Below are 21,602 nucleotides of genomic sequence, written 5' to 3' on the forward strand. Positions count from 1 at the left end.
TATATATATACTTTTAACAAAATTTCTTTTGGTGGTTTTTTTGGAGACAAAAACTCAAAAGAACTATTTGAAAGTATCCCAAAACTTATACCAAAATGTCATAATAACAAAGATTTAAGAGGGCTAATTTTGTTGAGAGAGTATTAAGAGAAAGAAAGAAAAAAGGAAGCAGAGTAGAATCTCTCGGCATCTCCGAATCTGAAGAAGAAGAAAGGTTGGAGATCGACTTTAGATGCATGAAGTTGGATTAACGTGGGATCTCAATTTCTTCACGCAGCTTCTACTCACCCTCTTCTTCCTCTCCATCGGCCTCCTCTTCTTCGTCAAACGAACGGCCGCCAAGTACTTCGACGCCGGCGCCTCCGGTGGTTTCGACAGCTACCACCGCCGAGATTCCATGGTTCCCGACACGGCTGAATGCCACGTCTGCGGGAAGCTCACCACCAAGAAGTGCTCTCGTTGCAAATCCGTTCGATACTGGTATCACCCACCAAACCACTCCTTCTCCTCTTCTTTGATTAGGGTTTAATGTAGACCAGATAGAATTAAAAACATGGTCGTGTCCAATTGTGCTTTCCATGACTTCTTTTGTTATTACAGAACAGAACAGTCTTGCTTTGTCCGAAAGTTTTGATATTTAGCCAATCCTCTAGATTTATCAATGTTTGTTTACGTTTATATAGAACAATCTTGCTTTTGTCTGAAATTTTAGGGTATAATGTTTTTTTTTTAAATAATTGGTTTTGTATTTGTCTGATTGTCTCTCTCTCTCTGTGTTATTTGCTACTTAGCTCTGCGGAGTGCCAAAAGTCAGACTGGAACTCAGGGCATAAACGACAATGCAAGGTGTTTAAGAGTTCTGACTCGTCATCACCCGTGAGAAGGGATCATCATGATCTCGATTTCAAAGCTTCTCTCTTTGGGAATAACTCTGCATCGGCTCCTCCTAAGCTAATGAGCCAAAGCAAAGCTGTCGTCGTCAAGCCAGGAGATGTAATGTGCCTTATTTTTTACTCATCCTCTTGTTGAAAGTCCAGTTTTGATCTGATTTTTTTGCAGGTTCTTTTCCCATACGAGACTTTTGTTAACTATTTTAACTGGGACAAACCTACATTGGCTCCTTGTGGGCTCACCAATTGTGGAAACAGGTTTTTTGTTAAAAGCAAAATTCTTCTTTTTTTTTTACAGTCTGTTTTTTTTTCTTATGTTAAAAAATCCTATTTCAGTTGTTTCGCCAATGTGGTTCTACAATGCCTTTCATGGACACGCCCTCTTGTTGCCTACCTACTGGAGAGAGGCCACAAGAGACAATGTAAGTTTTTTCTTTTTCTTTTAATTCGGAGGAGATTTTTTTTAAATGCTTTCACAATTATTTTAATTGTTGGTTTGGTTTGATAGGTAGGCGCAATGATTGGTGCTTCTTCTGTGAATTTGAAACTCATCTCGAAAGAGCAAACATGAGCCGGTTTCCCTTTTCACCAATGAACATTATCTCCCGGTTGCCTAACATTGGTGGCAATCTTGGGTATGGGAGACAGGAAGATGCTCATGAGTTGATGAGGTCAGCAACTGTTACTCAGTTTCCTTCAGTCAAATCTGTCAGCTAATAGCTTTTAAAAACTTAATGTGTTTTTTTTAGGTTTGTAATTGACATGATGCAATCTGTTTGCCTCGATGAATTTGGTGGAGAAAAAGTGGTGCCTCCTAGTGCCCAAGAAACAACACTTATCCAACACATATTTGGCGGTCTCCTTCAGTCACAGGTAATGAATGTTTCCTAATACAATAAATGTGTCAGTAAGGCATATTAATGTTAGTCAAGTGATATCTCTCACTCAATGCGTTTTTTTTCAATGAAACTTTTTGCAGGTCCAGTGTACTGTTTGCAGTAATGTTTCTGATCAGTATGAAAATATGATGGATTTAACTGTTGAGATCCACGGGGATGCGATATCTTTGGAGGAATGTCTCGATCAGTTCACTGCTAAAGAGTGGCTTCAGGGAGATAACCTTTACAAATGTGATAGGTATTTTATTTATTTATTTATATTCCTTCTTAAGACATGGTTGATATGTCCATCTTGTGTTTCTGAAAGTTTTTTTGTCTCTCTTTTTTTCCAGATGTAATGACTATGTGAAGGCATGTAAGCGCCTTTCAATTCGTTCTGCTCCTAATATTCTTACAATTGCCTTGAAAAGATTCCAGGTTTTTTTTTACTCTCTCACTTTTACTCTCTTTTTACCTCTGATGGTGGTTTTGCTAATAACTCAGAAACTATGTTACAGGGTGGGAGGTTTGGTAAACTGAACAAAAGAATTGGTTTTCCCGAGACAATTGATCTTGGCCCTTACACGAGCGGTGGAGGGGAAGGTTCAGATGTGTACAATCTTTACGCTGTGATTGTCCACTTAGATATGTTGAATGCCTCTTTTTTTGGTCACTACATTTGCTACGTGAAGGACTTCCGAGGAGACTGGTACCGAACAGACGATTCTGAGGTAGGAATCATCTTTTCTTCTTTTTTTTTTTTTTTTAAATCAACTCTTGTTGTTTTGTTTGTTGACATAAACGAAAAATACTTGCAGGTTGAAAAGGTTGAACTAGAAGATGTCCTTTCTCAACGAGCATACATGCTCCTCTACAGCAGGAAGAGCCTTTCATCTTTTTTAGTGTTTTAGATTTTACAAGAAGAATATGTATTTTACTTGTGCAACAAGAAAGAATCTTGTATTAAGAGAATAACATCTGATGTTGGTTGGTGCAGGGTTCAGACCAGACCATCAAGCCTTAGACCCGAAGAAGTTCAAGATGAAAAGAAAACAGATGCATTAAAAACAGAATCTAGCCAAGACAGCTCTGTTGAGAGTTCTGGGGAGGGAGTAACTGACACGAGTGTGTCCTCGCTGTGTAACGGCATCATCTCACATTCAGAAGGATCATCACCTTCGTCATCTGTAACTGTCTCTGAAAAAGAAGGGGAAGTTGCCGAAAGGGTTGATACGTTAGATTCTGAGTCAAACCCTTCTATTGACATGGAACATGATTCTGGAACAGATCATCAAGAAGAAGGAGAAGCAGCAAAAGGGAAAGAAAATCCAACGGTTGAAGAACCGGCTGTTGATTCTTCTTCTTGTTCGGACAATACTGCTTCATCCCCTTCTGCTGCTACAGAAAATCCAACGGTTGAAGATCCTGCTTGTTCGGACATTGCTACTTCATCTCCATCTGCTGCTATAAAGTCCAAGCACCAGGAGGAGAAAGAAGATTCAGACACCAAGATGATTGATGATGCTCATTGAATCCAAAAGGACAGTGAAATCACAACATTTTTTCATGGCTCTTGAAGAGATCAACAAGGGAGCTACTAACTTAACAATAATGTTGGCAACTTTGTTTTAGACGCTGCGACTTCTGGTGCTTGAAGGATATATCTGTTTAGGAGAAATCTTTAGTCCTATGTGAGATAGAAACTTCAGGATCAGGAAGTACGCTATTCTTTTAACTTCAGTTGTCTTTTAGAATATATTTTACCATTGAACCCAAAAACTCTTATAGCAATTACTATTTATGGAGGAAGAACACCGTGACTTAGTGTTGGACTAGTTCACTATGGTTTCTGTGTTTTGATTTCTTTTATCTCAATGCATCCTTAGACTGAGTAATTGTTTTTGTTTCAGTTATGTTTCCTGTTTTGGTCACAAATTTGAACTCCCGGTTAGTCTGCTTTAGCTTGGTACGTATGGAATTAGTTTCTGCATTTAGTTTTACCATAGTGACAAGTGGAAACGATTAACTTTTTTCTTTTCTTATCTCATTTGGTTCGGAAAGAAAGACGAAAAACGTTTCAAAAATGTTACCCGAAAGTACCGGTCTAAAAGATGTTGCCGACATGTCAGCTTTTGAGATTAAAGATAGCAAAAAATGTTGCCTTTTGGTTCTTATTGTCTAATGAATTTCATTGATAAAACCAAACAATTAGTACACAACATATGGCATACATAAACCACGAACATAAACAATGCTCAATTCTGAACCTACAAAGCAAAGAGGATGACACACTAAACTATTATTCATAGCTTTGATCTAACTTTTCACCTGACCACCTTAACAAGCACAAAGCACTCGAGTGTTCCGTACCGAATTGAGTCTGACGATCCTTGTTTAACAAAGATAAAACCATCAGGACTTCAGATTTAACTTTGGAAAAAAGATTCAAACAGCAAAAGTGTGGACTAGAAGGAAGTAGTGCAAGTCTAGAAGAGAGAATTGAAGTTTTTTTTTTTTTGAAAAAAAGAGAGAATATGAAGTTACACTATCTGTCAATTTAAATTTAGTACTCTTTGACTTCTCAAATATTTCTTTTCTATATCCAAATTAAATAAATCTAATCTCTATTTTAAAGAAAATATAAAATAACAAATTTTGTATAAAATAAAAATAAATTATTTAATTTATAATGAAAATATAAGTTTTAAATAGCTAAAAGCCTAAAACTATATGTAAATATAAAAAAATGTTTAGAAAGTAATATGTGTCATCAGTAGTCCTCGTTTTCTACTTATTCAACATCAAATAATTTACATTATCAAATTTCATTTTTCAATATTCTCATATAATGATTCAATTATTGAATCTTTTATTTAACACTTCATTGTATTTAAACTATCTACAAAGGGTTAAAAGACTCAAAACTTTCAACGCTTTACTTTTTTTATTTTCAACATTTCACTTCATCTTCTCTTTCTTCCATCTAATTACTCAATATTTTTTTTAAAAAATTAGATTCTACAATATTTTGTTTAATAAAATTTAACACCTTATCCCCACCATTTTATTTTATATCCTTGTTTTATTTATAAATTTTGTAACTATATACTAATAAAAACAGATTAAAATAAGTTTAAATAAATAAAATAGATAATTTTGTAATATCCTTTTATATTTTTAACTAATTTCAAATAGTTGAAAGAAAAGAAAAAAAAACTATTGTTGAACATCATATCACAAATAGAATATTTTATATTCCAAATCAAATAAAACAAGTATCTTCTTACATAGTATGAAATGATGAATTTTGGTATAAAATTTATATATATAGTATTAGTAATACAATGGAAGAATTGATGTCAAATAATTTGGATGAAAATATCTAAATATCCCAATAACCAATAGAAAGACAACATATTGTTTGATATATAATTTAACTTAAATTAACTTTTATCTCAATCAAATATTCGATAAGATGCAATTCATATCATCTTTTCTCATTATTCAAGTCACCATTGTAAATTGTCTTGATAATTCATTTGAAATAAAGTTTGCCCTTTAAACCTTTTGATTACGAGCTCATTATAATCACTAGAATTTTGAATTTGTCTTATCCAGTTCTTTTCTACCTACTCTTCTAAGAGAAAACTATAAGATTTGTTATAAAAAAAAATGCCTCTATATGATTTATGATCATGAGATTTTAAAACAACCCTTCCTTTCAAAAAGTATATTTTGGAAAAAAGAGATGAAATAAGCCATCATTACGGTAGCCGAAGAGGAAACATTCACATGAAAGCGTAAGGGATCTTATTACATTCTAAGAGATACACATACCTCTTTCTACTTCTCTCTCTCTCTTTCTCCCCCATTGCCAAAGTATCTCTCTCTCTTGCCCAAACCACTCATTGTCTTTACTCTCTCGCAGGTCATCATTATTAATGAGATCCCTTTGAGCTTGTTGCTGCTTCTTTGTCTGTTTTTTTCTCAAAAACGGGTCTTTAGATATCCAGGTTGGTTTCTTGGATCTGGGCTTGTTCAAAACCTCACTCAAAGCTACTTCCATTTAATGGGTTTTGCTTAATCTTCCAACTCTTAAAAAGTTACAATTTGTCAGTTTCTCGAAAATCTTTTCAACTTGTTTAGAGAGTAAGAAAGTCAGATTTAGTTTGTGAAGAGACCAAAAAAAAAACAAAAAATGGCTCCTCCAAGGTTCGGTTTTTCAGATTTGTGGGCGAAAGAAACGAGGAAAGGCACACCGGTTGTGGTGAAAATGGAGAACCCAAACTACTCCATCGTCGAAGTAGACGAACCAGACGGTTCGTTTAGACCAATGGAGAGGACCAGAGGCAAGAACGCTAAGCAAGTGACTTGGGTTCTGCTTCTCAAAGCTCACAAAGCCGTTGGCTGTCTCGCTTGGCTAGCCACAGCCTTCTGGTCCCTCCTCGGTTCGGTCAAGAGCCGTCTCTGTTTCACCAACCGGCTCGGCTCTGAGCGGCTTGGCAGAGACAGATGGCTTTTCTCAGCCATTAAGCTCTTCTTAGCTGCTTCCTTGTCGGTTCTTGTGTTTGAGTTAGTTGCTTACTACAGAGGATGGCATTACTTCGACAAGAGCCCTAACCTTCATATTCCGACAAGCAAACTTAAGATCCAGAGCTTGTTCCATCTGCTCTACGTTGGTTGGTTGAGCTTAAGAGCTGATTATATAGCTCCTCTTGTCAGAGCCCTCTCCAAGTTCTGCATTGTGCTGTTCCTTGTACAGTCTGTAGACCGTTTGATTCTTTGCTTGGGCTGTTTTTGGATCAAGTTCAAGAAGATTAAGCCGAGAATCATCGATGGAGAGGCTTTTGCAAGTGGTGATGTTGAAGGAGGATCAGGATCTGAGTATCCAATGGTTCTTGTTCAGATACCAATGTGTAATGAGAGAGAGGTAATGGGTGTCTTGATAACAAAAGTATCAATCTTTACTTTTAGAGATACCAATGGAAGTTACATTCTTTGTGTGCAGGTGTATGAGCAATCTATATCTGCAGTGTGTCAGCTTAACTGGCCAAAAGATAGAATGCTGATTCAGGTTCTTGATGATTCGGACGATGTAAGCATCCAGGAGTTGATTAGAGCAGAGGTTACTAAATGGAGTCAAAAAGGTGTCAATATAATCTACAGGCATCGCTTGGTTAGAACCGGATACAAAGCTGGTAACCTCAAATCTGCAATGAGCTGTGATTACGTGGAAGCTTACGAGTTTGTTGCCATTTTCGATGCGGACTTCCAACCTAACTCTGACTTTCTCAAACTAACAGTTCCACATTTCAAGGTCTGTAAATTAGTATTTAGTTTGTTTTGTTTTGAAGCTGCTTTTAACTTTTGCAAATGTTTTTTTTTTTTTGCAGGAGAAGCCAGAGTTAGGTCTGGTTCAGGCTAGGTGGGCGTTTGTGAACAAAGACGAGAACCTGCTGACTCGTCTCCAGAACATCAATCTGTGTTTTCATTTTGAGGTTGAGCAGCAAGTTAACGGTGTCTTCTTGAACTTCTTTGGGTTTAATGGAACTGCTGGAGTGTGGAGAATCAAAGCCCTTGAGGAATCTGGAGGCTGGCTTGAAAGGACAACCGTTGAGGATATGGACATAGCTGTCCGAGCTCATCTCCATGGATGGAAGTTCATATATCTCAATGATGTCAAGGTACACTATTATTGATGGTGTTTCTTGTCACAGTTTCATGAAAAATGTAAAATTTGACTGAACTGAGTTTTAAAAAACAAAAAAACAAATATGTTAGGTTCTTTGTGAAGTTCCTGAGTCATATGAAGCATACAAGAAGCAGCAACACCGATGGCACTCAGGTCCTATGCAGCTGTTTCGCTTGTGCCTTGGTGCAATCTTGACCTCTAAGGTATATATAAAGAGTTTTTATGGTTTTGTGACCATTTTATATAATTTAATACTCCCTCCGGTTTTTTTATTTAAGTCGTTTTAGAGAGAAACTTTTTTGTTCCAAATTATATGACTTTTTCAGTTTTCTATATAAAATTTACTAACAACTAATGTTATTTGACCAATGATAATATACATTTTATTTTATTGTTGGTTGGATTATGGTTAAATAAACAACTAATGTGTTTTTGTTTAGAAAATGTAAGCAATTAATTATTTTATTAATCTATGTGTCCAAATCTTAAACGAATTATATTAAAAAAACAGAACCAGTAATAGTTTATTTGTCTTATTTGCAGATTGCAGTGTGGAAGAAAGCAAATCTGATACTTCTTTTCTTCCTTCTAAGGAAGCTCATACTTCCTTTCTACTCCTTCACATTGTTCTGTGTGATCCTTCCAATCACCATGTTCGTTCCAGAGGCAGAGCTTCCCGTTTGGGTTATCTGCTATGTACCCATATTCATGTCGTTACTCAACATCCTTCCTGCTCCAAAGTCTTTCCCTTTCATCGTTCCTTACCTCTTGTTTGAGAACACAATGTCAGTCACCAAGTTCAACGCCATGGTGTCTGGACTTTTCCAACTCGGCAGCTCTTACGAATGGATTGTGACAAAGAAAGCAGGAAGATCATCGGAGTCTGATCTTTTGGGTCTCGCCGATAAAAAGATGCCACCGAGCCAGCTGGTTAGAGGAGTTTCAGACAGCGAGCTCTTGGAGATAAGCCAAGTTGAGGAGCAGAAGAAGAAACAAACAGTTGCCGTGAAGAAAACCAATAAGATATTCCACAAAGAGCTGGCTCTGGCTTTTCTTTTGCTGACCGCAGCAGTTAGGAGTCTGTTGGCCTCGCAAGGTGTGCATTTCTACTTCCTGTTGTTCCAAGGCCTCACTTTTCTTCTTGTGGGACTTGATCTCATAGGCGAGCAGATGAGTTGATGATGGTTCAAGATGCAGTGAAACTGCTCGGTGAGTTTCCTTCTATTTGCTAATGTTGGAGCGCATAATTTGTAGGAAATTTATTTTGATTTTAAATTTGGTTTACATCTCTCCATTTGTGATTAATCCTTGTTAGGTTTAGAGTTTAAGCTACATTTATACTCACCCCTATCTCTATATATGTAGTATCTACAGGAACTTGTTGTTTAATGTCCGAGTTACATTGCTGTTACACAAGACTTACATCTATCTTTTCTTTTTCATTCTCTCAAGAGTTTAAAGAAGAAACTAAAGGGAAACATTTATCTGATCTGACAAATCACAAAACTAAAACATATAGTTTTATTAAAAAAAAACATATAGTTTTCTTTGAAATTGAACTCATTTGAGTCTGTCAAAACATGAAGAGAATGTTGTCGGTTTAAATTAGAAGAAACATAAAGCATTTTCGCGGAGACAGAGATGTCTGAATATTAATAATGGGCATCAACTCGATGATGTATGGGGAACCAAAGGAAACTGACCTTATGGGCAAGTTGATTAAGGTTCTAGTGATCATAGCTTAAAACTCTTTGATTATCTAGTAACTATTAACTATTTGAAAACAGTTTATTATCCAAAGTATATAATCTGGAATCTGAATTAAAAAAAAAAGAAGTCAGATGTATAGTCTATATTTATACAAACTGCTGAACATTTTTTATAATTAATTTCAAGCAGCAAAGTTTTTTCTTTCTCTTAACAAACTGATTTTTCTTAACTTAAAAAAAAAAGAGAGATTAATATCAAAAAAACAGTTAATCTGCATCCACAGAGAAATCCGGTTCTTCCGGTTTAGGAAGCATCGGTACTTCCACATCCTTCATCTTACGAGAAGCCCTCCTCGTGTTCTTAGCAAACCTCGAAGCAAGCACCGTCGCAGCGAAATGCGGTTTCCCAATAGAAGTGTGATGACGCGACGACGGAGTACTGCACTGTCTCTCTTCTTGCTGACTCATTATCTCCTCGGCGGCAGCAGCCGCAAGAGCTTCTTCTTCTTCGTAAGAAGAGTACGACTCAGCCAAGCTAAGACTCTTGGCCAACATTCTCCTCTTATACCGTCTCCAAGCCACCTGTACGAAGCAAGCAGCCCATGTTCTCCACTGGTGAGAGTAGTAACGGAACGTGTGCTGCAGCTTCTTGCTATGTAAACGTCTAAACTGGTTAGCCACAAACTTGAGATCCTCTGCTTGTAATGCGAAGGCTTCGACTTCTTCTAGAGCTCGCACCGTTCTCGTCGAGGAAGGTAGGTTTACTTTTGATTTTGGGAGTAGTGCCCATGCAAGAAGCTCTTCTCCGCAAAACTCTCCTGGTTTGAGCGTGATTGAGTTGAAGAATCCTGTTCTGCCTCCGTTGGTCGTCGAGCTTTCGAGCTTTCCGCGGATGATGAAGAGCATTTCCGTCACTGGATCACCTTCCCGTACAATGTAGTTCCCTTGCGTACTTAGAGATGACACTAAACGTTCGCATATCGCGTCTAGTAACTGATCATCCATTTGTGCAAATAGCGGTACCTGAATACATGACCAACTCTAGTTATATATTTCGATGATATATAAACTTAGACGAGCTTCCAATTTAAAACCAATTGAAAATGACGAGATTGATCCTATAAAAGTCTCGTCCAATTTCAGGCGTGGGACTTTTTGTCCCTTAATACACTTACACGACGAACAAGGTCGAGACAGAGATGTCTTTGGATGTCTCTTCGAAGATCTGCAGGTAATGAATGAAGAATGGTCTCTTCATCAACTCCTCTAGTAGCTAACCATTTGTACTGAACGAAACGTCTAACTCTTTCTCTCAGGTTCTGAGGTAGCTGACGATGTCCCATCCATTCTTCTGTGTCTCTTCTCTTCAGTCTCCATTCCTCTAGCCTCACAGTGATCGATTGCAAATACGTCTAAATACATTAACCAAAAAAAACAATATCAATGAGATAAATCGACTTTGATGTTGTTATTACTAAATAACAAGATTTCACTTAGTTCCTCTTTTTTTTTACCTGCATGTTTCCGATTAAAAGAGCAAACAAAACCAGACCAAAGATAGCCACGAGGATAGCAAACATGGTCTCAAGAACAGAGGTGCTTGTATCAAGATTCTGTCCGTAAGAACTTTTAAACAATAAAACTTGTGTCAGAGAAAGGAAAAAAAAAATGCTAAAGAGACATTGAAGAAAGTGTAATGAAAAAATCAGTTGCAAAAAAAAAAAAAGAAAGTGTAATGAAAGAATCTAACCTTAGATTCTGCAGGCCAAACCATAAGCAATACAAATATTTCTCCAAGAAGGGAGACGAGACTACATTTTTAGTGAGAGCATCCGCGAAAATGCCGAAAGTGAACCGTATGTTATTTGAAGGATCACAGTTGCTGAAGACCACAGTTACATTCTGCCAGTTTTTCCTATCCTCTCGGTTCACTGCACCACAATCGAAGAAATCTGCAACACATCGTATTGGAACTAGTTCGTTATGACATTCTGCTTTCCAACACGTTGCTTGCCGCTCTATCGACAGTAGATACCACGCCGCACCAAGAATCTACACAAGAAGAAACTTAAGATTAAACCGAGCTTATTCTAGTGGTTCAGTGGTATCAGCTTCTAATGGTTCAATTGTTCTAAGATTAACCGAACTATTAGATCACAATGATTCAGCTTCTCAAACTTTAGATATAAGTCTATTATAACTAGCCTAGAGCAAAACTAATACATAAGAGTATGTATCTCACTAATTAAATTGAAAAAATAATAATAATAATAATTGAGGGCTCTTTTTTGTGTAACCGAAACAAACCGAACCAAATCAACCAAAGTTAAACCAACCCAAACCCCAAACCATGTTCTGTAGATAACCTAATCAGACTCATTTACTGGAGTCTCTCACTAATCAAACTCTCTGCTCTTGGGTTTGGTGAGATGAATCAGATTTAGCAGTAACTCACATGACTAGCGAGCATATACTGAAGAAGGTTGTAAGCAGCACCGGCCCAAGCGGTGGTTGTAACAACTCCGGTCGCTTTGATAATATCAGCGCTTAGAGGGAAAATAAGATAAAGCCTAGGAATGTATTGAACTAGAACAATGAGGACAAGTGCATTTGTTGTATGATCTGAGTGAGAGCTTCTGATTGATGGCAAGATAAACCAACTAACAATCTGCAAATCAAAAAGTAGACACACACAAAAAAAAAGTAAATAAAGATTCTGTTGTGTAACAAACCAAGTGGGGCCATTTGCTTTACTTAGTGGTGGGGCTTTTGCTGGAAACTCCTTACCAAACATAAAAAGACAAAGATTTGTTAGGTACCTGAGGAAGAGGCAAACAAGCGATGAGATCAACGATGAAATCTGATCTCAAGTATCTTCTAGCGATCAACTTTGGATCTTTCACAAGCTCTCCACGACCAAACACTCTTGAAGTACGAGAGACATAAGCTGTTCTGAACTTGATGAAAATGTGCAAGACATAGAAGAGATCCGCTAATGTTCTGAAGAAAGTAACTACGATTCCGAGCTTCAAATCTGTGGTCATACACGAGGACCGACCGGTGTTTTTGACCGAAGACAGGAAGAAGAACAAAGGGTCGACGTAAAGAGCAACGAGACACCAGAAGAGGAAAACTCTGTTCCATTGAAGCACTACGTCGCCACCAGGATCAAGAATCTTGTCTCTCTCGATCTCGAAGTTCTCGGGAAACACTTTGAATCCACCGAATCTTGGGAGTTTGAAGAGACGGGTTTTGTGACTCTTCTTTGTTGGGATTCCTAACTCTGGTTTTAGAAATTGAGTTGTTGGTGGTTTGAACATTGGCAATGGCTGACGCTTCTCTGTTGTTGCTTCTACGGTTTGTTTCTCTTCTCCGTAGAATCTGTGTCAGTCAGGCCCAAAAAAAATAAAAACTAGGGGTTTAACAATGAGAGAAAAAAAAAAAGACAACTGCAAATCTCTTTTACATCTGTCTTTCTCTGAAAATCAGTAATTAGTACAAACTCCCATCCAATAAAATGCAATGTTGCGAGAAAAAAAGGTAAGAAACTGAGAAAACTTGCAACAAAAGTAAAAAAAGGAAAGATATCAAAACTTTTTTGGGATTGCAAATGCAAAAAAAAAAAATGTAAACTTTTTCGAGAGAATCCAAATTTTTTTTTTCTTTTTCTTTTCTTTCTTAAAAATGTAAACCTTGTTTTTTGATGAAAATTAAGAACCTGACAGTATTGTCTCTTTTGAACTCCATGTTTTCGAAGCTGAAAGCAGAAGCAGGAAGAGCTTCTTCTTGTTCTTGTACTGTTAAGGCAATGAGAAACGAATCAGAGGAAGAGATATTGAGCTGACTTCTTCATGTCCAGAAAATATGGCAGAGAGATAGAGAGAGAAAGAGAGCATGGGCTGTGTAACAGATTTATTGAGTTTGACTTCACGTGAAACAAACAAAGAACTGAAGGTAGAGAAAGATTATTAATTAAACAGCTCATGTTATGCTCTCTGCCAAGGAGACGTAGAACGAGTGAAAGACTTCTACTTCTTCTTGTTGTCTTTGATTAATTTAAAAATGTTTTCTTGGAAATCGTAAGAGAAAGAGGGAGAGAACGAGAACGTGCGTCCCATTAAAGCCTAGTAATATTTTTTATAAGGAGATCGATGAACAACAGTTTCTGCCTTGGACGCTTCTCTTTGTAGCAGCAACACTCGTTTTGCGTAGAAGATCCATGAATCACTCGAACGAAAACAATAGAAAATTTTGTATTTATATGGTGATTATATAAAAATATATCGGTAAAGATGAGATTAGTTCTGACAGTTTTCTGATGCCTTTAGATCTCAATTATCCCTTCAGAATATTTTTTTCAATTATAAAATATTTTGCACTAAAGATTAATTAACTACGATGACGCGTTTATAACTTATAACTAAAGAGATTTGTACTGTTGTTAAAAAAAACAAAAGAGATTTGTTGTTATTTTTATAGTAAGATGATAAAAAGGAAGAATCGTTTGTGCTCACTATATGTTTCAATGTTTGTGATAGGCTCAATGATCGTTTGGACTCTTGTGGTCTCAAATCCGGATGTTTGGCCGACCTTTGCTTCAAAAATTCAAAAATTGAGTGGAGCTAGTGGTATAAATATTGTAAGAGCTAATGATTTCATCTTTTTCTTTGAGAAACAGCTAATGATTTCATTTATCATTACAAAGAATGGGGATTTTGCTTTTATACAAAACTTATGAGTAAGAATGTATGGAAAGCCATATAATGTAGAGTAAGTGTCATATATATATTTGAGACGATGATATCAGTCTATCAAATTTCAACCACTACGATTGAGGGTATCTTTAAATAAAATGACACTTTAAATCAAATTTCAACCACTACGATTGAGAGTGTCTTTAAATCAAATGACTCTTTAAATCAAGATGGTAACTCTGTATACATGAAGTTTATGCTTTTATGTTAAAATTGTATAGGAAAAGATTAGAAAATTAAGGTTCAACATTGTGTTGGTAGTTTAGTTTCGAATTTGATCTCTGGGTAGAGCTTTAAAATTGATTTATGTGAACAATTTGATTTCTTAGAAGCAAATAAACTTCAGGTGAAGATTGAGTTGTTTTTGTTTGGGAACACGAACACATTGATTTGTGAGCTGCTATGTTTTGATCTCTTCCTGGTCAAGAGATGGCTCTTAACGCGGCATTGCGGGATTTTTGGTTGATGAGGGATATTAAAAATTTAGTAGTTTTAAAGGCATCTGATCTGAGGATAACCAAAAGAAAAACGCTAGGTTTGAACCATAAACTAATCAACAGAGAGAAGACATTGATCACAACTGGATAATTTATTCAAAGCGTGATAAGTACCTGCCACTGGCAGTGTATAAAACAAAGAGACTCTTTTTAAGTTCCAAGAAAAAAAAGGCCGTAATGGTTTTTGAAGAAGGCAACATCAGAGCTGATGAAGTTTTCAAACATGCGAGGAAGTAGAAGCAGAAGCACATAGAAGATCCACAACGTTGTGAACTATCATGAAGATGTCAATCAATTACCGCAGGGCAGAGCAGAAAAAAACAGAGTTAAGCAACGAAGCAGAAGAAAAGCTAGGGATCCACAAGCTACTATGAAGATGACATTGCACTATTGCAGGTCAATCAAATTAACGAAGAAGCTTCATTGCAGAGCAGAGAAGCAGAGATAAGCAATGAAGCAACCCGAAGAAACTAGGGGATCCACAAACTATTATGAAGATGCCATTGCAGGTCAATCAATTAACGTAGGCTCAAGACTCTCAAGAGCAGAGTAGATAAGCAATGAAGCAGTAGAAACCCGAAGAAACCTCATACACAATAAAAACAAAACACTCAGAATTTCATTAATGCTTTTATGTCTTGGGGGTAGGGAATATTTAAAAAAGTACTTTACCTAACGGCAGACACAACTACGGCTTCATATCCGAACGCAAATAAGAAGCATGATCCAGCAATTCAAAAGTAGCACAGCACATCCAACACAGCTAAAACATGTTTCTCTTAGCGAGATTCACAGATACTAATTTCCATTAATCTGTCATCTTGACGTCCCAAGAAAACAGTTGGTTCCCTGATCCCTCAACACTCAGCTGCGGCTTCTACGCACATCTTTCAGACCATTTCTGCATAAAACAGATACAGAAACTTTATCAGTAACACGAACTTCTTCGTATTCAACACACAATAACATGTAGGAACAAATACACATGCAAAGATAATGAGGTTATCCTGTATACATACCCATTAGTATACGGGACCTCGTCACGTGCTCTGTAAGGTGGAGGTGACCTACTGTAGTTGCGACCACGAGGAGAAGGACTGCGACGTCTTGGAGGAGGGGGAGATCTTGCACGAGGGCTGTAACTCCTGTAACAAAAAATACAAATACAGTTTAACTTAACCGGTTCACTGACCTAGAAAAAATTACTAAAAATCGTCAATAACAAAAAGAACCTGCGCCCTCCATAGGTAGGGCTCTTTCTGTATCTTGGAGGACTGCGACTACGGCTGCGACCACGAGGAGAAGGACTGCGACCCCTCCTAGAGCCACCACCACCACGAGAGCGGCATTCACGCGCAAAGTGACCAGACTCTCCACACTCATAGCACTTCAAATCAGAACCACCACGGCCACGACCGCCATCACGGCCTCCACCACCACCACGGCCTCCACCACCACCGCCACGGTTATGAGACTGCTCTACTCTCCATCCATTCTTGCCTACCAAACAAAAAAACAATATTATCAAACTCTTAAAAAGACACATCAGCTGGAGTGTAATAATTTTGAGAGATTCTTATTGCTTACCATCTAAGTCACGGATGGCGTCGCGGGCATCCCTTGAGTCTTCGAAATCAAGAAAAGCGTAACCAGGTGGTCGTCTTGCAACCCAAACACTGCACCAATTATTATAAATACAAAACTTCAGAATCATAACATTTTAAAGGTGTAATCAGGTTTAAGCTAAAGGAGTGCACCTCTTGATGACTCCATAGACACGAAACTCATCCTCGAGTTCACGCTCTGTAACTCGCGGGTCCAAATTACCAACGTACACACGCGACATCTGTTCAAACTAAGATTATACGACAACGCTGTCAGATTCAACGAGAGAGATCCTATAGCAAACAAAACAGGAGATGAAGTTGAAAACGGAGATCGGGATCACCTGAAGAGATCAGTTGGTGGTGAGAAGAAGCGCAAACGGCGTGTCCTGGGTCGGGTGGAATTAGGGTTATCTAACTTGAGAGTGGAGGAGTGGGAATATAAACCAAAGAGACTTTTGGTGTGGGTCAACTTAAAAGTTCTCATTCCTTATTTTGGGCTCCAAATGGGTCTCTATTAAACTTCCTCTCTCACCAACATCACCTTTTTCTTTCTAACTCAATATCAACTTTCATTGATGAAAAGAAAAAGAAAAATTCCTATTTGATATTTAAATTAACTTGGTCTGGCAAAAACAGGAGATGGTAATGGCTATTATGATTTGATTTACATGCTATTTGTATGATGAAAGAGTTGTCACCACCTGGAAATTTTTTTATATCTAATTAACATTTTCCTACCTTTTTGTTAGTTTCCAGAGAACAAAACTTAAGTACAGGAGTTGTTTTGTTTCGTTCTTTACTGAACTCTAAAGTGAAAGATTCTCCTGAACTTACGCCATTAGCTTCACAAAACTCATCCCAACCAATTCCCAAAGCAACAGTTCCATCTCTTGTCAACAGATACGCAGACCATTCCCTTTTGTTTTCACCCAAAAGAGTTATCTTCCCAAGTCTGTTTATACCATTAGCCTTCATGAATTCACTGGGAAGATGCTGCAAAACAGTAGAACTTACCAATTATAAAATACAAAAGACAGAAGAAACTAACACATGTTTGAAAATGAACTTACCAGCTTACATGCTCTAACCTCTTCCGGTGTGAGTGTTAATGTGACCGATCGATTTTGGATTGCTGAGGATGAATCACTACTGCTTCCAGGTTCTGTGGAAACATATGCTTTTGAACTGCTAGACTCTGCACCTGACAATCTGAGCATACGAGTTTCCTCTTCCCATATTAACTCCATAGTAAAGGAATCGCCTGACTTAAGGTTGTTTGCTTCAGCAAAATCTCTCCAACCATTTCCCAAACTCACTCTTCCTTTTTTGTCCTGTTGAACTTTTGACAGCCACTTTCTACCATCTCTACCCAACAGATATATCATTCTGAGCTTGTTCATGCTATTCTCTCTCGCAAATTGTGCTGGAAGACCCTGGAAAAGGGATCGAAAGGAGAATACATATAATACTAATCCTCTGAAACAAGAAACTGTTTGATAAACTTACCAGTCTACACTGTATGAAACAGGAAGGTGTAATCTTTAATATCACGAATTGTTTTTTGCTTGATGAAGTTGAATCTCTCCCTCTCACATGATTCTTTTCTTTTTCCATTGACCTGGTCTGCTCTTTACTATCGTTCTCTCTGTTGTTTCTCTCCTTGATGACTTTCCCACAGCTGCTACGTTCTATTGGAGGAGGAGACTTTTTCTGGTTTGTTTCTGAACATCCTCCTTGTCCTCTGTCAAAGCTACATTCCTCAGGGCACAAGCTGAGCACAGGAGTTGTATCTTCCCAAATCAACTTGAGAGTGAAGGAGTCGCCAGTCTTTAAGCCGTTTGCTTCAGCAAAATCTTTCCAGCCGCCTTCCAAAGCCATGATTCTTTTTACTTTGTCGAACACCAATCGAGTCTGATGCCTAGTACCGTCTCTGCCCAACAGAGTAATCATCCCAGGCTTGTTGATGTCATTGTCCCTCGTGAAACTTTTTAAAAGACCCTGCAGACAATTCCAACAGCGTACAATAAAATTGTATCATAACAATAAAATTAACAAGAGCATCTCCAAGCTTAGTCTATTTTGACTCTAAATAGAGCTTGAAGTGAAAAAAAAAAAATCAATCTCACTCCAATTTCCACTTCACAAGAGTATCTCCAATCCATCTCAACTTTTTCCTCTATAATATCATTCTCTAATAGAAGAAAATATATCATTTTTTATAATAGAGAAACAAATTGGAACAATACTTATATTATTTTAGAGCATCTCCAACTCCACCATTTTGCTCTGTTTGAAGTAAAATCTACTCCAATTCCACTTCACTTTCTACTCTATAATAGTCCATAATAAAGATAAAAATGAGATAACTACAAAAGAATTTAGTAATGCATTTATACTCCATTTTCCACTATACACTGGAGTAGGGTTGGAGTAAAACTAAACTCCATTATGGAGCTACTATACTTTCAATGGAAAAAATAGAGTAATATATTGGAGATTTTTCTAATGAATTTTTTTAATCTTTACTCTTTTTTCATTCCAAAATAGAATAGTGAAACTTAACTCAATTATGGATTTTCTCCATTTTAAAAGTGAAAATGCAGTAATACATTGGAGATGTTCTTAAGCCTGAAACAAGGAACTGTGATAAACTTACCAGTCTACATTGTCTGACACTGGAAGGTGTAATCGTTAATGTCACAAATTGTTTTAGGCTCGATGGAGTTGAATCTCTTCCTCTCTTCTTTCTCTCCCATGACATGTTCTCTTCTTTATTATTCTGATCTTTGCTGCTATTGTCTATGTTGCTAGGATCTTTGAAAAGAGATTGTTTCTTGATAGCTTTGAAATACTCTTCTTGCTCACTATCACTGGTAGAATCTGCAGAGCACAAACTAAACGAAACGCCGGCCTCCATCAACGAATCCATTGAGCTGCAATCCTCTTCACTGCTCTCGCCTTGTATGTATTCATCTTTGCTGCTAGGTTCTGTGGAAAGAGATTCCCTCTCGCTCGCTTGCGCACAGTACCTTGTATCATTATTAGATTCTGTAAGGCCGAGACTGAGCACAGGAGTTTCACCGTTTCCCACTAGTTTAAACATAAAGAAGCCTCCTGGTTCTTGGCCGTTTTCTTCACAGAAATTCCTCCAACCTCGGCTCATGTAAAAAGTATCGGATGATTTGTTGAAGCTCAGATCCAATGTCCATGATTTTTCCCTTCCATCTACTAAAACAATCTTGCGGCATTTTCTTGTAAGACCATTTGAGCTTGTAACATGTTGTGGAAGAAACTGCAAACACCAGACTCAACACAAGAGGGAGATTAATTTACTTAAGGGTTTCTTTTGTATAGTTTCAGCATACAAGAGTCAGATGGGGAAAAATAAGAAATAATCAGAGAATGAAGCATTTAACAATGTTATTTCATAAATACACCTTCCACATGGAAACGAGAATAAATGAACTAAGTCATGCAACACAGCCAAATGCTGATGCGCAAATAATTCAAAAAAGGGATCAGATGACTCCTTGTTTAGTTTCAGTAATATAAAAAAAAACGTGAACAAACTCTTTCATTAGTTACATGAAAGCAGTAAAGATGGTAATGCAAATCGAACCAATCCAAATGAAACCAAACCCAAGTTGAATCTTAAAAATATATATAACAGAAGCTGTTCATCAAGCTATTACTATTAGTGAGGTGAAAGAGAAAAAGGAAAGACCAGTTTATCTGTGCGTAGACTAGAAGGCGTGACAAGAGCCACAAAGCAGGAGTTATCTGAAGAAAGTGGTTCTTCTGCTTCTGGACTTTTCATCTTCACTTTCTTGTTTCTGGGAAGCTCTGTAGTATCAGACCACATCTTAGTTGGACTGGAATCAAATAATAATAAATATAACAAGAGAATCTAAGAGAAGTGAAAATCACCAATGTCATCCTCCTCACATCTATCTACTTGTGTTCTTGGATACAGACGCTTCTTCAACAAAGTTTTATCTGATTCAAAAACCACTCAAATGAAACACTGAGAATCTCCAGAAACTAAGAAAAAAAAAGACTCACCACCACATGCAGGCGAAATGTCTTGAATCTCACAGCAATTTTGACCTAAATTCGAAACATGGAAGACCATATCTCCTTCGTATCTAACAAGAATGACGCCGCCGAAACGGAGATTATTAGCAACGGCGAACTCTCTCCAGCCCTGACCGAGTCTCCGGCCAGTCATCTTCGCTTTCCATGTTCTATCCGCCGCGTCGGATTTCAACTCCGCCGTCACGCTTGCTCCTCCTTCCTCCTCAATGTACTTGGAGAAGAAGTCTTCAGGAATCATCTACATAAACAAAACAACGAAAGGATGAATGTTACTGTGAATAAGCTGTTCGAGAGAGAGTGAGAGAGTGAGAGAGAGAGATGGTTACGAGGTGAGTGTGAGAGCCGGGAAGTAGTGTGTGGAAGAACTGTGGGCGAAGAAGAAGCCTTGAGTTCGCCATTTTCTCCAGTGTCGAAGCTTCGCTCTTCTTCTTCTCTTCTTTCAACAGATTAAAATGTTGGGCCTTAGCGAAATATATAATGGGTTTTGGGCCTTAAAATGTAGGGTGAAGCGTTTCAGCTTCTACTGCTCATCCTTCTAAATCCAACTCTCAATGAAATGGACAAGATATCCAGGTTTGCGTTTGCATCTATCTTATTAAAACAGGAATATTACAACTTCTTCTAGGTGGATTTTTAAAGATGGATCTCATATATTTAAATTAAATATCTCATTCTTTATATATAATACGTATCATAGTCTAACTTTACATTGATGTATTTCCTTAAATACAGTTTTTCTTTTTGTCCATATTCCATATATGATTTTTACATTTATTACATGTCGATTTAAATAAGATATATACTAAGAATACTAAAAATATTAATCGTTCTATAATTACCCTATACAATTCATTTTAAATTGATCAGTATACTTTCATTGGCCATATTAATTTTATTAGTACAAATAACATTAGGTAAATAAGTTATAGACACATACATAAATATATGACTATTCTTATAACTATGTTGGGCCTAATCTATTTTCTAAAACAAATAACACATAGCTTCATATATTGTATAGAATATATTAATATTGTATAGTATTATACTTATACAGTAATACTAAATACAAACCAAACTGAAATATAATATATATCAAAAATGCTTTGAACCATTAGACACAAAATATATTAGACCTCAGAGATCAAATTCATTTTAAAATTATGAAATAATTATTTTAAAATTTTAAATTTTGTAATGTACAAAAAAACATAAGTTTTATATAAAATTTTGTGTTACAATAAAAAGACACAACTCGCGATTGCAAAATATTATTTTTACATACGAAAGACAGTTTTGATATTGTTCTTTAAACACAAAATTGAATATACAAACTCGATACTACATAAAACTAAATAATATAGAATACATTTTAAAAATAAAACCCGTGCGGGTGTGCATATGTTTATATAATATATAAATATATTATGTTACACATATTTTCATATAAATAATATCCCAATGTAAGTTTTGTATGATA

General features: G+C 36.9%; 5 protein-coding genes and 1 long non-coding RNA gene across 8 annotated transcripts; 2 read left to right on the forward strand and 4 right to left on the reverse strand.

Moving 5' to 3' along the window:
- Positions 1 to 130: 130 nt before the first annotated feature.
- Positions 131 to 3,611, forward strand: LOC108806384 (ubiquitin carboxyl-terminal hydrolase 19). Its single transcript, XM_056988662.1, has 11 exons — positions 131 to 480; positions 792 to 993; positions 1,060 to 1,148; positions 1,227 to 1,312; positions 1,399 to 1,561; positions 1,640 to 1,763; positions 1,870 to 2,027; positions 2,122 to 2,206; positions 2,287 to 2,499; positions 2,587 to 2,644; positions 2,762 to 3,611. Exons 1-11 carry the CDS (start codon positions 233 to 235, stop codon positions 3,298 to 3,300), a joined length of 1,965 nt encoding a protein of 654 aa, XP_056844642.1. The 5' UTR covers positions 131 to 232; the 3' UTR covers positions 3,301 to 3,611.
- LOC130496541 (uncharacterized) lies at positions 3,493 to 5,723 on the reverse strand. Its single transcript, XR_008935702.1, has 2 exons — positions 5,606 to 5,723; positions 3,493 to 4,157 (listed from the first exon to the last, which is right to left on the reverse strand). It is a non-coding gene; the product is annotated as an uncharacterized LOC130496541 (long non-coding RNA).
- On the forward strand, positions 5,424 to 8,900 carry LOC108805688 (probable xyloglucan glycosyltransferase 8). Its single transcript, XM_018577623.2, has 6 exons — positions 5,424 to 5,568; positions 5,697 to 6,698; positions 6,777 to 7,085; positions 7,162 to 7,452; positions 7,550 to 7,663; positions 8,004 to 8,900. The coding sequence occupies exons 2-6, from the start codon at positions 5,967 to 5,969 to the stop codon at positions 8,637 to 8,639; spliced, it is 2,082 nt and encodes a 693-aa protein (XP_018433125.1). The 5' UTR covers positions 5,424 to 5,568; positions 5,697 to 5,966; the 3' UTR covers positions 8,640 to 8,900.
- A 426-nt stretch (positions 8,901 to 9,326) lies between these two features.
- On the reverse strand, positions 9,327 to 13,006 carry LOC108809541 (probable cyclic nucleotide-gated ion channel 14). The gene is made up of 7 exons (XM_018581678.2): positions 12,888 to 13,006; positions 11,989 to 12,550; positions 11,625 to 11,837; positions 10,920 to 11,221; positions 10,684 to 10,795; positions 10,345 to 10,581; positions 9,327 to 10,192 (listed from the first exon to the last, which is right to left on the reverse strand). Exons 1-7 carry the CDS (start codon positions 12,914 to 12,916, stop codon positions 9,437 to 9,439), a joined length of 2,211 nt encoding a protein of 736 aa, XP_018437180.1. The 5' UTR covers positions 12,917 to 13,006; the 3' UTR covers positions 9,327 to 9,436.
- A 1,487-nt stretch (positions 13,007 to 14,493) lies between these two features.
- On the reverse strand, positions 14,494 to 16,508 carry LOC108806249 (serine/arginine-rich splicing factor RSZ22A). Of its 3 annotated transcripts, XR_001942523.2 has the most exons (7): positions 16,369 to 16,508; positions 16,178 to 16,275; positions 16,008 to 16,096; positions 15,653 to 15,920; positions 15,440 to 15,565; positions 15,093 to 15,321; positions 14,494 to 15,006 (listed from the first exon to the last, which is right to left on the reverse strand). XR_001942523.2 is itself a non-coding variant. In XM_018578313.2 (6 exons), the coding sequence occupies exons 2-6, from the start codon at positions 16,264 to 16,266 to the stop codon at positions 15,285 to 15,287; spliced, it is 609 nt and encodes a 202-aa protein (XP_018433815.1). In that variant the 5' UTR covers positions 16,369 to 16,508; the 3' UTR covers positions 14,494 to 15,284. The 3 variants fall into 3 exon arrangements, 2 of the variants coding, with proteins under 2 accessions (XP_018433815.1, XP_018433814.1); XM_018578313.2 differs by having other exon boundaries at positions 14,494 to 15,321; positions 16,178 to 16,266; XM_018578312.2 differs by having other exon boundaries at positions 14,494 to 15,321.
- A 97-nt stretch (positions 16,509 to 16,605) lies between these two features.
- On the reverse strand, positions 16,606 to 20,569 carry LOC108806203 (B3 domain-containing protein REM13). The gene is made up of 8 exons (XM_018578251.2): positions 20,449 to 20,569; positions 20,090 to 20,360; positions 19,955 to 20,023; positions 19,752 to 19,870; positions 18,684 to 19,319; positions 17,534 to 18,025; positions 17,098 to 17,460; positions 16,606 to 17,020 (listed from the first exon to the last, which is right to left on the reverse strand). Exons 1-8 carry the CDS (start codon positions 20,518 to 20,520, stop codon positions 16,751 to 16,753), a joined length of 2,292 nt encoding a protein of 763 aa, XP_018433753.2. The 5' UTR covers positions 20,521 to 20,569; the 3' UTR covers positions 16,606 to 16,750.
- Between the last annotated feature and the right edge of the window lie 1,033 nt (positions 20,570 to 21,602).

Source organism: Raphanus sativus, chromosome 6, assembly GCF_000801105.2.
Source record: "Raphanus sativus cultivar WK10039 chromosome 6, ASM80110v3, whole genome shotgun sequence".
Lineage (NCBI taxonomy): Eukaryota > Viridiplantae > Streptophyta > Magnoliopsida > Brassicales > Brassicaceae > Raphanus > Raphanus sativus.

Bases quoted from the DNA above. Each gene is read 5' to 3' on its own strand.
- LOC108806384 (XM_056988662.1), top strand. From the start codon at position 233: ATGCATGAAGTTGGATTAACGTGGGATCTCAATTTCTTCACGCAGCTT. The intron at 2,207-2,286 runs GTTTTTTTTTAC...ACTATGTTACAG, and splicing joins TTGCCTTGAAAAGATTCCAG to GGTGGGAGGTTTGGTAAACT. The intron at 2,500-2,586 runs GTAGGAATCATC...AAATACTTGCAG, and splicing joins ACCGAACAGACGATTCTGAG to GTTGAAAAGGTTGAACTAGA.
- LOC108806249 (XM_018578313.2), bottom strand. From the start codon at position 16,266: ATGTCGCGTGTGTACGTTGGTAATTTGGACCCGCGAGTTACAGAGCGT. The intron at 16,097-16,177 runs GTGCACTCCTTT...TAATTGGTGCAG, and splicing joins GTCTATGGAGTCATCAAGAG to TGTTTGGGTTGCAAGACGAC. The intron at 15,322-15,439 runs GTATGTATACAG...TGTTTTATGCAG, and splicing joins GAGGTCCCGTATACTAATGG to AAATGGTCTGAAAGATGTGC.
- LOC108806203 (XM_018578251.2), bottom strand. From the start codon at position 20,520: ATGGCGAACTCAAGGCTTCTTCTTCGCCCACAGTTCTTCCACACACTA. The intron at 20,361-20,448 runs GTAACCATCTCT...TTGTTTATGTAG, and splicing joins CCGGCTCTCACACTCACCTC to ATGATTCCTGAAGACTTCTT. The intron at 19,871-19,954 runs GTGATTTTCACT...CTGATACTACAG, and splicing joins ATGTGAGGAGGATGACATTG to AGCTTCCCAGAAACAAGAAA.
- LOC108809541 (XM_018581678.2), bottom strand. From the start codon at position 12,916: ATGGAGTTCAAAAGAGACAATACTGTCAG. The intron at 11,838-11,988 runs GTACCTAACAAA...TTTGATTTGCAG, and splicing joins CTTGTTTGCCTCTTCCTCAG to ATTGTTAGTTGGTTTATCTT. The intron at 10,193-10,344 runs GTAAGTGTATTA...TCATGTATTCAG, and splicing joins GTCTCGACCTTGTTCGTCGT to GTACCGCTATTTGCACAAAT.
- LOC108805688 (XM_018577623.2), top strand. From the start codon at position 5,967: ATGGCTCCTCCAAGGTTCGGTTTTTCAGATTTGTGGGCGAAAGAAACG. The intron at 7,086-7,161 runs GTCTGTAAATTA...TTTTTTTTGCAG, and splicing joins TAACAGTTCCACATTTCAAG to GAGAAGCCAGAGTTAGGTCT. The intron at 7,453-7,549 runs GTACACTATTAT...CAAATATGTTAG, and splicing joins TATATCTCAATGATGTCAAG to GTTCTTTGTGAAGTTCCTGA.